The 11,963-nt window shown below is 55.3% G+C and overlaps 1 protein-coding gene and 1 long non-coding RNA gene across 11 annotated transcripts in view; one reads left to right on the top strand and one right to left on the bottom strand.

Moving 5' to 3' along the window:
• Positions 1-354: 354 nt before the first annotated feature.
• On the bottom strand, positions 355-3,574 carry LOC123386180. Its single transcript, XR_006599920.1, has 2 exons — positions 949-3,574; positions 355-857 (listed from the first exon to the last, which is right to left on the bottom strand). It is a non-coding gene; the product is annotated as an uncharacterized LOC123386180 (long non-coding RNA).
• Positions 3,575-3,933: 359 nt separating this feature from the next.
• Positions 3,934-11,963, top strand: part of TTC7B (tetratricopeptide repeat domain 7B) — a 255,087-nt gene continuing 247,057 nt past the window's right edge. For 5 of the 10 annotated variants that reach the window (XM_045060371.1, XM_023255949.2, XM_045060374.1 and 2 more), the window contains exon 1: positions 3,935-4,109. In XM_045060371.1, the coding sequence (XP_044916306.1) occupies positions 3,989-4,109 (121 nt within the window). In that variant the 5' untranslated portion in view covers positions 3,935-3,988. Of the gene's footprint in view, positions 4,110-11,963 lie in introns of all 10 variants that reach the window. The other 5 variants (XM_023255953.2, XM_023255954.2, XM_045060370.1 and 2 more) reach the window with 4 other exon arrangements.

The following is an 11,963-nucleotide window of genomic DNA, read 5'->3' as shown; positions in this document are numbered from 1 at the left end:
AAAGAAAAACACCACAGTGGAGTAGAAAGATCAGGAGTGAAGGGAACGGCAGGAAGTGGGTTTGGATGGGGTGGTCAGGGAAGGCCTCCTTGAGGAGGTGACCTTGGTGCAGAGACCTAAAGGAAGGGAGGGGGATCACGTGGATATCTGGGGAAGAGCCTTCCAGGTTGAGGGAGGTGCAGGGCAAAGGCCCCTGGCCCCTCCTCTTGCCTTCTCCTCAGTCTCCTGGAGCTCCCCCAACCCCAGCCCAGACCTCTCTCAAGCACTCTCCCCCCAATCCCACCCCCCACTCATGTCTTCCCCTATTAGAGTTGTTTTTTTTTTTTAACTTTTTTAATGTGTTTATTTTTGAGAGAGAGAGAGAGAGAGAGAGAGACAGAGTGCGAGTGGGGGAAGGGCAGAGAGAGAGGGAGACACAGATCGGAAGCAGGCTCCAGGCTCTGAGCTCTCAGCACAGAGCCCGATGTGGGGCGATGTGGGGCGATGTGGGGCGATATGGGGCTCGAACTCACCAACCATGAAATCATAACCTGAACTGAAGTCAGACGCTTACCCCACTGAGCCACTGAGACGCTCCCCGCTATTCTAGTTGTAAAGGAGACCCAGGCTTTCGGGGGGAAGGGGAATTGTAGGTTTCCAGACCATAGGGGCGCCCCTGTTTGTACCGGCCTTTGCTCTGAGCCTTCAGCCCGCCCTCACCGCTCCGGCAAGCCAGATTTACTCTAGGGATTAGCCAGGACTCATATTTCCTGAGCCATCTTCCACTTAGCTTCTTTCCTTCTGGGCATCGCCAGCCTCGGGGGTTGGCCTACAAGCTGTGATTTTTCACATCTTTGTCAAACCTGTAATACCAGTGCCTGGAAACAAAGATGTTGGCTTAATTATTATCATCAGCACGTAGGACTTCCTACCCCTGAATTTCCGAGTGCCACCTGCAGGTAAACTTACCTGGAAAACAATCTGGGGGACTTCTCCACCTGCCATCTCTTGTGTGTCTCCAGGGTTGTCACGGCAGCTGCCAGAGCGGCTGGGGCCACGGGGAGGACCAAAACATCACAGATGTGGGGCTGAGTCCAGACCGAGGGGCCCTCTCTGGGGCTCTGCACAATGAGGGGCCAGAAAGTTCTTTCCCTTGGCCGGTCAGGCTGACAGTGTTGGTCAGCTTCTGCTGCCAGTCCCTACACCCCAGCAACCTCAGGGCTCAAGCAAATGACCTTGAGGACTCTGTTGGGTGTCCACTACTTCCAGGGTGGCCTGTGGTGAAGGTGGAAGCCTCAGATGCAGTCACAGACACTGTTCTGTTAAGTCCAAAAGGAAAACATTTGCAGGCTGAGTCCGGATCTTGAAGATCGCCAGCCTCATTCGTTCACTCAAACTCCTACATCGTTCCTATGCTGGGTCCGAGGGGGGTACAGAGACACAGAATGAGAGCTCACGTTTTTTGCACTCTTATGGTGGGTCAATGCCATTTTAAAGTGCTTTGCTTGTATTTTCTTATTTAATTCTCCACCAACTCTACCGAATAGGTATGCTAGCTGAGGAGCTGGAGGCATGTAAGGTGTGGAGAGGTGAAATGTCACTGCCCAGGAGGCACCTCCTGGGTTAGGGTCCAGGCTCCACTCCGCCCTCATGACGACATTCGCCTTGTCTCGGAACTCATCACGTAGGGGGACATAAGTGGAACTCTGATAATTCACATTCCAGCGTGGCCACTGAGGCAGTCTTAAAGGTCACTACAAAGCTTGTTGTTAGAAGCCCTAGCATGGCCTGGGGCTCCAAGAACACACAGGAATTTCCCTCCTGGACCAGAGGGGACAGAACATTCCAGGCAAATGTCTGGAGAGACAGATCGCCATGCCAGAGCCTCGAGGAGAATATGAGGGTCTGAGGGGGAGGGGAAATATCTCCTGTGGACATTTCTCCTCCTGTTCTTCCTGTTCCCTCTTGGCAGAACCGAAGGCACCAGGCACCAAAGGGTCCTCTGCTAAGACATGTCCCTTTCCTGGAGCTTGTCCCCAACACCTGAGACCCTTCAGGTCACCTTCGACACAGGTCCTTGGGGGTGCCTGAAGGTTATGCTGGTCACGGCAGAAGTCATCTCCTGACCTTCCTTTCCTAACGTCCAATGTCTCCTTTCAGATTCCTCATGGTGAACCGCTGTCCGCCATGTCTGTTCTCCCCAAGAACAGCCCCAGGGCTGCTGAGGAGACAGGAGACAAACCCATGTGAAGCTGGAGTGAGGTCCCTGGAAGGGGTGCCGCTGCTGGGGACAGTGTTTCCTCAGCACTGGAGCTCCAGAGCGTCAGCTCCGGCCTCAGTCACACTGTCCAGCACCCAGCATCCTCACCTCAGCCACAGCTATCACCCTGGGGCCTCCCCAGCCATCTCTCTCCCCAACTACTGGCAGTGTTCTCAGCCATAGTGGACATACCTAAAATGTAGGTCACAAAGTGACACTCCTGTTAAAAGTCCGGCACGGACGTCCCATTCCACCAGAGTAAAAGCCAAGGTCATTACAACGACCCACAAGGCCCGCCATGAACTGAAATTCCTCCTGCCTTTCCTCGACTCCCTCCCTCCACCCCAGCCACACTGGTTTCTTTGCTGTTCCTCCAACTCCCCAAATGCTCTCTCCCCCTCACCCCCAAGGGCCTTTGCGCTGCTGTTTCCCATGCCAAGAATGCTCTTCCCCCCCAGATGTCCTCAAGGCTCTCTCTCACCCTCTTGAAGTCCTTGGCAAGTGTCACTTCCATGAAGCCAAGGCTAACATCCCATTGAAAATTGCAACATCTTTCACACCCCTTGCCCCCCACTCTGTGTTCTTTCTCACTTGGCCCCCTCGTCTCTTCAAATAGCCATCTTCACTTTCTAACTGACTACTGTATTTTGCTTATTTCTTCCCCTGGCTGGAATGGAAGCTCTGCGAGAGACAGAAATCTTGGCTGTTTAGTTCTCCACTGTATTTATTCCCAGCACCCAACCCAGGGCCAAGCACAGAGCTGGTGATCGCTACATAGTTACCAAATAACTGAAAGAATGCACACCTTGGACACCTGCCCCCCCCAGCTCTCAGTCCACAGAGCCAAGGCAAGGAAACCCCACTGGTGACTTTGCATACTCCTCAGGGGGCAAGGCAGCTGGCATCCGAGCTGGTAGCAGTCCTTGCCAGGCCCAGTTCAACTCAGCAGACATTTATGGAGCCCCTGGACAGGTGCTGTGCCGGCCTGACACGGATGACTCTTAGCCCACCTCCTCCGCCTGGGGGCTAAGGCTGCCAGGGGCAGAGGGGGGCCTCCTGACGGGGACAGGCCAACCCTGGCCCAGAGGGATCTACTGAAACCTGAGATGGCAGGACAAGCTCAGGCAGGCCTCCCCCTCACACTCCCCTCACACCAGGCCCACTAGTCCTGTCTGGCGGGTGACCTTCCTCAGGGTCGCTGCCCTTTTAGGCCCCATCCCCATCCTCCCCTTTGCGGTTTCTTCCCTCCCTCGGGTCCCCAGGCCCCCAGCCCGCCAGACCCACACCCCTCACCCTTGCCCTTCCTCACCTGCCCGCACCACCGCCGCTCCCCCCCACCCCTTCCACCTCGGGTCTCGACCCCAGCCCCAGCCCCAGCCCCCGCCCCCCTCCAGGTCCCCCCTCCCGCCGTCCCTCCCCCGTCGGGCCTCCGCCGCCGCACCTCGCCCTCGCTCAGCCTCCCGCCGCCCCCCAGCCGCGCCCGGCCCCGGCCCCCCGCCCGCCTGCCGCTCCGGCCCTGGCCGGCAGGGGCCGCTCCTCGCGGCGCCCGGGGCCCCGCCGCCGCCCGCCGCCGCCGCCCGCCTCCCCGCCCCTTCCCCAGCCGGCGCTCCCGTTACGCCGCGGAGCCGGGAGCCGGAGCCCGCGCCCGCGGCGGCAGCGGGAGGCGGCGGCGGGGGCGCCCGGGCGGCGGCGGCGGCGGCGGGGCCTGCGGGGCCTGCGGGCGGGCGGGCCGGGCCCGGCCAGGCCGCGATGGCGACCAGGAAGGCGGGCTCGCGGCTGGAGACGGAGATCGAGCGCTGCCGCTCCGAGTGCCAGTGGGAGCGGATCCCCGAGCTCGTCAAGCAGCTGTCGGCCAAGCTCATCGCCAACGGTAGGCACCGGGCGCGCCGGCCTGGGCTGCGGGGGGGCGCCGCGCTCTCCGCTGGGCCGGGCCGGGCCGGGCCCCGGAGGCGCGTAGGGGCGCGGGCAGGGGCGCGGCCGGGATCGCGGGCGCCGCGCCGGCGAGGTGCGCGGGGCCGGGGCCTGGGCAGCCCGGGCGTCACGCGGTGGGGGCGTCCGGCGGGCGGGGGCCGTGCCCGGCGTCCCGGAGTTCCGGCGTGCTGGCGGGCTGCTGTGGGGTGCGCGCGTCGGGGGGCTCCAGGAGCCGCCTGCTGCACCGGGGTCCCAGGGGCCGGGGCGGCCTTGGGGTTGTAAGAAGTTGGAGGCGATGGGGGAGGGTGCTCCCCCGGGCACGGCCCGGCCCGTGCAGCGTGCAGCGTGCAGGGGATTACAGTGTGCGCGTGAATGCTGTACCCAGGGGGGTGTCGAACAGAGACCCCTGGGAAATAGGGTTTGTAAACACATGACGTTCAAGGGGCTCCAGGGAGAAGCTCAGACTTGGGGTGTGTGTCGGGGGTGGTTGGGGAAGGCAGGGGAGATGTGTGTCCTGGGGTTCAGAGAGTAGAATGTCAAAGCTGTGGACCTAGGGAGGTCGGGTTTGGGGAAGTAGAGTCAAGAGAGTCAGAGAGAGAATATTGTAGAGAGAGGTGGGAATGTTGTGGAGGAATGGGGTTGGATGGGCAAGGGGCTCGGTGCCCGGAGGAGGAAGGGGCCTAAGGGAGCCACTGAGTAGGAACCTGGTGCTTGGAGTTAGTCTATGGCCCCGTTGAGTGAATTGGTTCTTGTACCCAATCGAATCAAAATTGCATCCAAAATCCCATTTCAGAGCGCAGCTCCACGTGGCCTTATTTGTTTTGGAAGCAAGTATCGTTAATATTTGCTGGTCCTTTAGTACCCGCCAAAAACCAAGGGCACCAGTGGACTGGTGAGAGGGCAGAGGTTTTGTGTTTTATATCATCTCTGGCAGCCTGAGGCTCTGTGAGCAAATGGTGGCTGAACAAATGAATGAATGAATGAATGAATGAATGAATGAATGAATGAATGGCACTGCTCTAAGAAAAGACCTCACACTATTTTCAACCCTCTAACCTCAAACTACCCAGAAATGGAGAGGGATGTCACGTGTCTTCTTCAAGAATGGTTTATGACTGTGCCTTTTACGGTATTAGTGCCTTGAAATAAGAACTTGGTTTTGCACACTCTCAACTGTGGTACCCTGCTTTGGGCAGATGTTTCCTGGAAGGACGCGGGTACCATGACTGCCCCAGGGGCATGGAGGAAGCATAGATCTACCTGGGCTCAGCTTGGTGGAAAGTGTTGACTCTTCTCTAAGTCCTCCCTTGACAACAATGGTATTTGGTCCCGTGGGCCCCAATGGCAGCTTGACCTTGCCCTTCCTTTAAGGTTCACCGGCTTCTCCTCCTGCTTCTCCTCTCGTTACCTGCAGCAAGGTCTCATTTTTTCCTTGGAGTTTGGACAGTTCTGGGTCTACTTTGTCACTTCCTGGCTGGGTAGGCATAAAATACCTTCAGGGCAGGTTGATGTTAGGGTTAAATGGGTTCATTTGTGAGCCCCCCGGGTTCTCTTCTTCAGAACCTACTTGTTTTCTGCTTTGTTTACTCACTCATTGCGCCGATATTTGCGTGCCCACCTGTGCCAGGAACGGAACAGAAGTGAATGGCACTAACCAAGCTCCTGCCCCCCGTGTACTTAAACTTTTCCGAGGAGATAGGATAGCAAATACAGAAATCAATATATAGGTTAGCTTCAGATAGTGAGAGGTGATTTATTTTATTTTTTTAATTTTTTTTTTTTATTTAAAAAAAAAATTTTTTTTTCAACGTGTATTTATTTTTGGGACAGAGAGAGACAGAGCATGAACGGGAGAGGGGCAGAGAGAGAGGGAGACACAGAATCGGAAACAGGCTCCAGGCTCTGAGCCATCAGCCCAGAGCCCGACGCGGGGCTCGAACTCCTGGACCGCGAGATCGTGACCTGGCTGAAGTCGGACGCTTAACCGACTGCGCCACCCAGGCGCCCCTATTTTTTTAATTTTTTTTAACGTTTATTTATTATTGAGAGACAGAGAGACACAGAGCATGAGCGGGGAGGGGCAGAGAGAGGGGGAGACACAGAATCCGAAGCAGGCTCCAGGCTTTGAGCTATCAGCACAGAGCCTGACACGGGCTCGAACTCACAAACTGCGAGATCATGACCTGAGCTGAAGTGGGTCGCCTAACCAACTGAGCCACCACCCAGGTGCCCCAGTGGGAGGTGATTTAAAGAAAACAGACGAGGAAAGGCGATTGAGAGTGATGAGTGGGGGAGAGGCGACTCAAACTATGGTGGTCTTTGGAATAGATGGGCTTTTGGTGGTATGGACCCATCTTACCTTCACAGCCTCCCAAGGCTTGGCTTCCTTCTCAGGGACTGGTCCCTGGGGCCTGAGCCTCAGTCATTATGGGGCTTTTGGGGGAGTGGGTTGTGTGGGGCACTGCAGTCCGTGGGTCTGTGTGTGTGTTTGCTTTGGGGAAGCTCATGAGAGGCAGATTTCTGCCCCAGAACCCACCTACCTTGTAGCAGTCGTTGATGGCAAAAGGTCACCCACCCAGCCTTAAAAAGGTCAAAGAGATTGCTCAGGAACGTAAACATACACAGCAAGGAAAGAGATGAAACAAAACCAGAATTATTGTGGTTCTTCTTTAGGGTTCAGAGAAATGTTGAAGGAGGGTCCTTCCCTTCTTTTGGCTGCTGGGGGCTTCCTTTGGCTGGCGGTGGGACTTCCTTCTGGGTTTGAGGGCACCAGCTCCCCCTTAGATCCTTTTGGGTGCGCTGGACCTCAAGTTCTGGGCAGATTTGGCAAAATCCTTTGGCTAAAGCATTTGCTGCTTGGAATAAGGAAAGCGAGTTAATGTCATGTTTTTCATAGTAAGACACTTTGAAGGCAGCCACAGGCATAACAGAACACAGTCTTTGGAATGAGGCAGACCAGTGCCTGAGCCTGACTCTATGTCCTTGGCCAAATCACTTAACCACGCAGAGCCTCAGTCTCCTCACCTTAGAAGGGGAGCTGAACACTGAGTTTGCAGGGATTGTTACGGGGATCACAGGAACTAATGACTCCCAGGGCTACTCGCAGAGTCTGACATCTTAACATGTAGGCCCTTCATTCGTTCATTCATTTGTTCGTTCATTCATCCGTTCCATAAATATCGAGTACTTGCTACTCACTGCTTTAGGCACTGGGGATATACCAGTGAACAAAACAGACAAAAGTGACAAATGTCCCTGCCTTTGTGAAGTCCACATTCTGGTGGGGAAGGGGCAAGGGGATGTAAATAAAAATCACTCAGTAAAATTTGCAGGTTGCCAGATGGTCGTAAGTGGTATCAGAGGGGGCTCAGGAGGGGAAGAGGCAGCAGTGCTTTGAGAGAGGGGTGGTTGGGGGGCACAGAGGATACTAATATGTGGCCAGGGAGGGCCTCACCGGGAAGGCAGCATTTGAGATAGGACCTGAGGCTGTGGCCAAGCATGTTCCAGGGAGGGGACCTCAAGGGCAGAGGCCTGATGAGGGCAGAGGGGTGGCTGGGCCAGATCACCTGAGGCTTGGAGGTCACGGGGAAGGCTTTGGCTTCTCTCTGAATGAGGTGGGAGCCAAGGGAGGTTTCCGAGTGGAGGAGACCTGCCTGCAGAGGACTTCCTACTCAGCAGCTTTTGCTTCTTCTGGGACGGGAGCACGGCTGCGGGCTTGAAATAGTAGACACTTCCAGAGCACGCTGCTCCAGCCTGACTCCTCTGAGATAAATTGGTTTAGACATTTTGCCGAGAGGTGGATAAGGAAGAAAAGGGCAAATGCCAAGCTGAAAACAGACCCCAGAAATCCATTTTCTGCCTCGTGCCCCCCTGTGGGTACCATTTTAACCACTGCATCTCAAAAACACAAAATGTGTGGCAGTGATATGCCAGGCCCCTGTGTGTTCCAGCAGGACAGTGACCACACAAGTTAAGGGGGGCGGGTCGAGGTGGGAGAAAATTCGACTCAAGTCTAGATTCTTGCTGCGAACTAGCAGCTTGGGCATCGTGTGGGAGCGCGTGAGGAATGGACTCTCAGGCCCCACCCCAGACCTGCAAGGTCAGAATCTGCATCTTAACAAGGTATCCAGGAGATTTGTGGGTACAGGGAGTTCTGAGGTGCGGTGGCCTGGAGCTGAGGTGGCAGCCTGGGGGGGTGAGGGGGTAAAGACGGAGAACAGCACATCAGCTCCCTGTTGGCTCGTAGGTCGGTCCTGGCCCTAGGAGGACAGTCCCAGCTGCCTTCTGTCTCCAGAATGTCACCCTTTAGCCTCCCCATGGTGAGTTCACTGCTGTGTGACAAAGTGCAGTGGTCTGGCACCTGGGCTTCCATCCAGTCTCTACCTGTAGCTGGCTGGGTGACCCTGAGCCAGTTAGTTAATGGCTCAGAGGCTGTGTTTCTTCATCGGTGTGATATGGTTGATAATCCTACTCCCCCAGGGTGGCGGTGAGGAAGAAATGGGGTGAGAAAGGCAAAGCTTGCTACATGCAAAACACCACTGTTTACTCTCTCCACCTGACGCAGTATAACCCTGGACAAGGCGGGCCATGTCCTGGATATCACCTGGCTGGGAAGAAGAATGGGAGGCCTAGAAATGACACACTTGAGCTTGTGCCCGGTGGAGACTCTCGCGTATTTCAGGCACAGAAAGAGGCATTTTGGAGCCTGTGCCAGCCCCAACAGACAGCCACCCCCTTTCTGAAGCAGTGTCTGTTTTTCCTTCCTTTCCCTGTCTGCTAATCTTAGGTGAGCTCAGTTGCTGAGCTCACTTACAACAATTCGGCCCCAAATGGTGGTTTCTCCTTTAAGGGATCATCACCGTTCTGATTAAGTGTGATTTTGAGACCCTTTAAGTACCTCTTGGTGACGGGCAGGTAGGGAAATGGTGCCTGAAACAAAGACTATTTGTGGCGCAAAGTTTGGTTCAAAATGTATGCAGACCATTGAGTGGGAGTGAAGTTCTTGCATTTGCCAATAACTGATATTCCCCATGTCATTGGTGCCTCCAGCACGGTGGCTTTCCACTCTGGAGCTGGGCTGAGTTCCTGGACAACTCCCTGGTCTCAGGCCTCTGGAGCCTTTCCTGCCGGACCAGGGGCTTCTTTGGAAATAAGGCTGAGGTTTAACCGAGAGTCTGCTGTGGGGTGGGAAGGTGTCACTGTGGTTTGCAATGGCTTCTTTGGAGGTTCCCAGGACGTCAGACTGTTCCTGGACAGTGGGGAAGGACACGAGTCAGACCTTGATGACACTTCATCTCGGCCTTCCTAGGGCGTCCATCCTGCTTTCACATACTCCATCCTGTTGTCTGTCCTCTGAAGGATGCACCTTTGTGGCAGACCATACGTCCTGATTTTTGGATTCAAAGGTTCACTTATTTGACAATAATATGTTGATAGCTCTGAGATAAGCACCGGGGCTCAGGCTCATGGTTGCTGTGTGAGGGCAGAAGGACCATGACCTTGTGGCTGCACACAGTGGGGCTGGGACTGCTCAGCTTCTCCCTGGCCTCCGACTTGGAGGAATTTCAGGCTCTGAGGATTCCTGACGTTGATCTGCTTGGTAAGCCAGCCTTTCCGGTGTGTCCTCCCATTACCTGAGTTCACCCCCATCCCTGTCTCCTCCCCCTCACTCCCCCCCCCCCCGCCGCCGCCATGGCTGGTTTGGCCTATTGGACCCTCACACTCACTTTGCTCACTGTCTTTGCCCCCATGCTCACGCTATTGCTCTGAAGTCCTCTCTGCAGTCAGAAGCCTACCCGTCTGTCAAGGTCTGGTTCAAGTTCCTCCCAGCTGTCCTCCCTTCACAGAGAAGGATTTGCTTCAGAGAAAATAACCATACAGTGTTAGAACCAGATGGGTCCTGAGAGATCCCATTGTGTAGCAGTTTTCAAACCGCGTGGTTGAGGAACCCCTCTGGGAACACGCTTTAGGGGCCTGGGGGCCAGGTGCGCAGGCCTCACACAACGGAGCAGCGATACTTTTCCCTAAAGTTTCCTTTGAAAGAAGAGCTAATGTGCTTTTAAAAACATATTTGAAAGCCATCGATCTAGTCTTTGGCTCTCCATTTTACAGGTGAGAAAACAGGCTCACAGAGGTGTCTCCTGCAAAGCCACCAGCTGGCGAGTGGCAGAAAAGGGCAGAGTGGGTCAGAGCTCTGGCTTACCGGTTCAGTTGCTTGGTTCAAAGTGAGGCTGTGCTCCTTCCTAACTAAGAGCGTTATTTCCCCTTGTGAAACCCCGCATGGGAAGGGGTGATGCACATTCAGCATCCCTTTTCTGAAACCCTTGGTGCCAGCTGTGTTTAAGAATGTAGAATTTTCCAGAAATACTGGAAATTTTCCATATGCTGGCCAGTATGTGACCCTCTCAATGGGTCCGGGGCAGCACTTGATAATAAAACATGTCACTCTTTCTGTATCAAAACACACGAGCAGTCACTGCAAAGGGACACATAGAATATAAATAGCCCACGGTGGTGGGTTTATGGTCTCCCATCCCCCAGTCCAGGGCTGTTTCTCCTCCCCCATGTGGCCTGTCTTGGCACATGTCTTGTCTCCTCACCCAGTCGGTCAGCTTCTAGGGGACCAAGGGCTGTGGTTCTGCTGGGATGAACTGTCAGCCCGCTTGGCGTGCTGTGCGGCCAACTGGGCCCGGACTTTTGCGAGCGGAGGCCTCTGAGCGATTGGAACAGGCGACGGGAGGTCCTCTTCTCTGGACTTGCTTGTATGTGGGGTCATAAACGTCTTGTTGTTGAAGTCACACTGACTTGGGTTCGTTCCTTACTTGCCGCCCAAGGCCCTCCAGCAGGTACACCTCCTCGCTCACTCGGGGCACCCCCAGCTGCCCCGCCAGCTTTGCACCGGGCACGCCATCGGGAACGGCCTCTGCTTCTGATGCACGTTGACCTCACTTGGGTAGATTCCTGCCCTGCTGGGTGACCTCATGCTTGGCGGGTGGCGGAGGGTTGCAGGGCGTTCTGTGAAAGCCAGTGTTTCCCATCTGAGAAGCCAAGAGAAGGGAAGAGGTTTTCCGACACCTCTCAAAACCCTCTCCATCAACTACCAAGACAAGAAGGAGCAGGCATTTGGCAGCTGGGTCAGATGAATGCCATGTAACGTAGAGAGGGCAGTCACAAGCCACAGGAAACCTAGCAGTGTGTGTGGCCACAGCCCCTGTGTGTCTGCCCCTGCTCGTCAAGTGCGGTGGAGGGGGACGTGCCAGAGCAAGGCGGAGCAGACGTTTTGTGGTCCTTTTGGACGCTGGCTAGACCTGGAGTCAGAATCTGCATGCGTTTGCCCTCTGAGTGACCTTGTGCACCTCACTTGATTCTCTGAAGCCTTAGTTTTCCTGACTCCCTGGGTGTTAAAACGGTGCGAGTAGGGAACGAACAAGCATTTCTTGAGCTTTTGCTGTGTGCCGTGCTCTGGGCATCACAATGACCGCGTGAGGAATGGGGTCGGGGGTCGTAATTCTCATTCGGGGATAGTGGACCGACGTTTGGAGATGTTCATCGAGCTGGTTTCTAACCCTCTTCTCACTCTAGTTCCATTTTTCTTTATACCCACAAATTGTTTTCTAAACTTGTCAGATCAAAGAATCACCAAGTAGGCTTGTTGGGCCGCATCCCTAGTGATTCTGATGATGCAGTGGGTCTGGGGCAGGGCTCCGGGGTGATGCCAGTGCTGCTGGTCCGTCCACCCATTCTGAGTAGCACTGAACTAAGGGAACCTGGACATCATGGATTCCCAGGCCTCTCCGGTGGGGTGGTGATTTCC

This window comes from Felis catus, chromosome B3, assembly GCF_018350175.1.
Source record: "Felis catus isolate Fca126 chromosome B3, F.catus_Fca126_mat1.0, whole genome shotgun sequence".
NCBI lineage: Eukaryota > Metazoa > Chordata > Mammalia > Carnivora > Felidae > Felis > Felis catus.
This window is presented reverse-complemented; position numbering and strand designations above follow the sequence as displayed.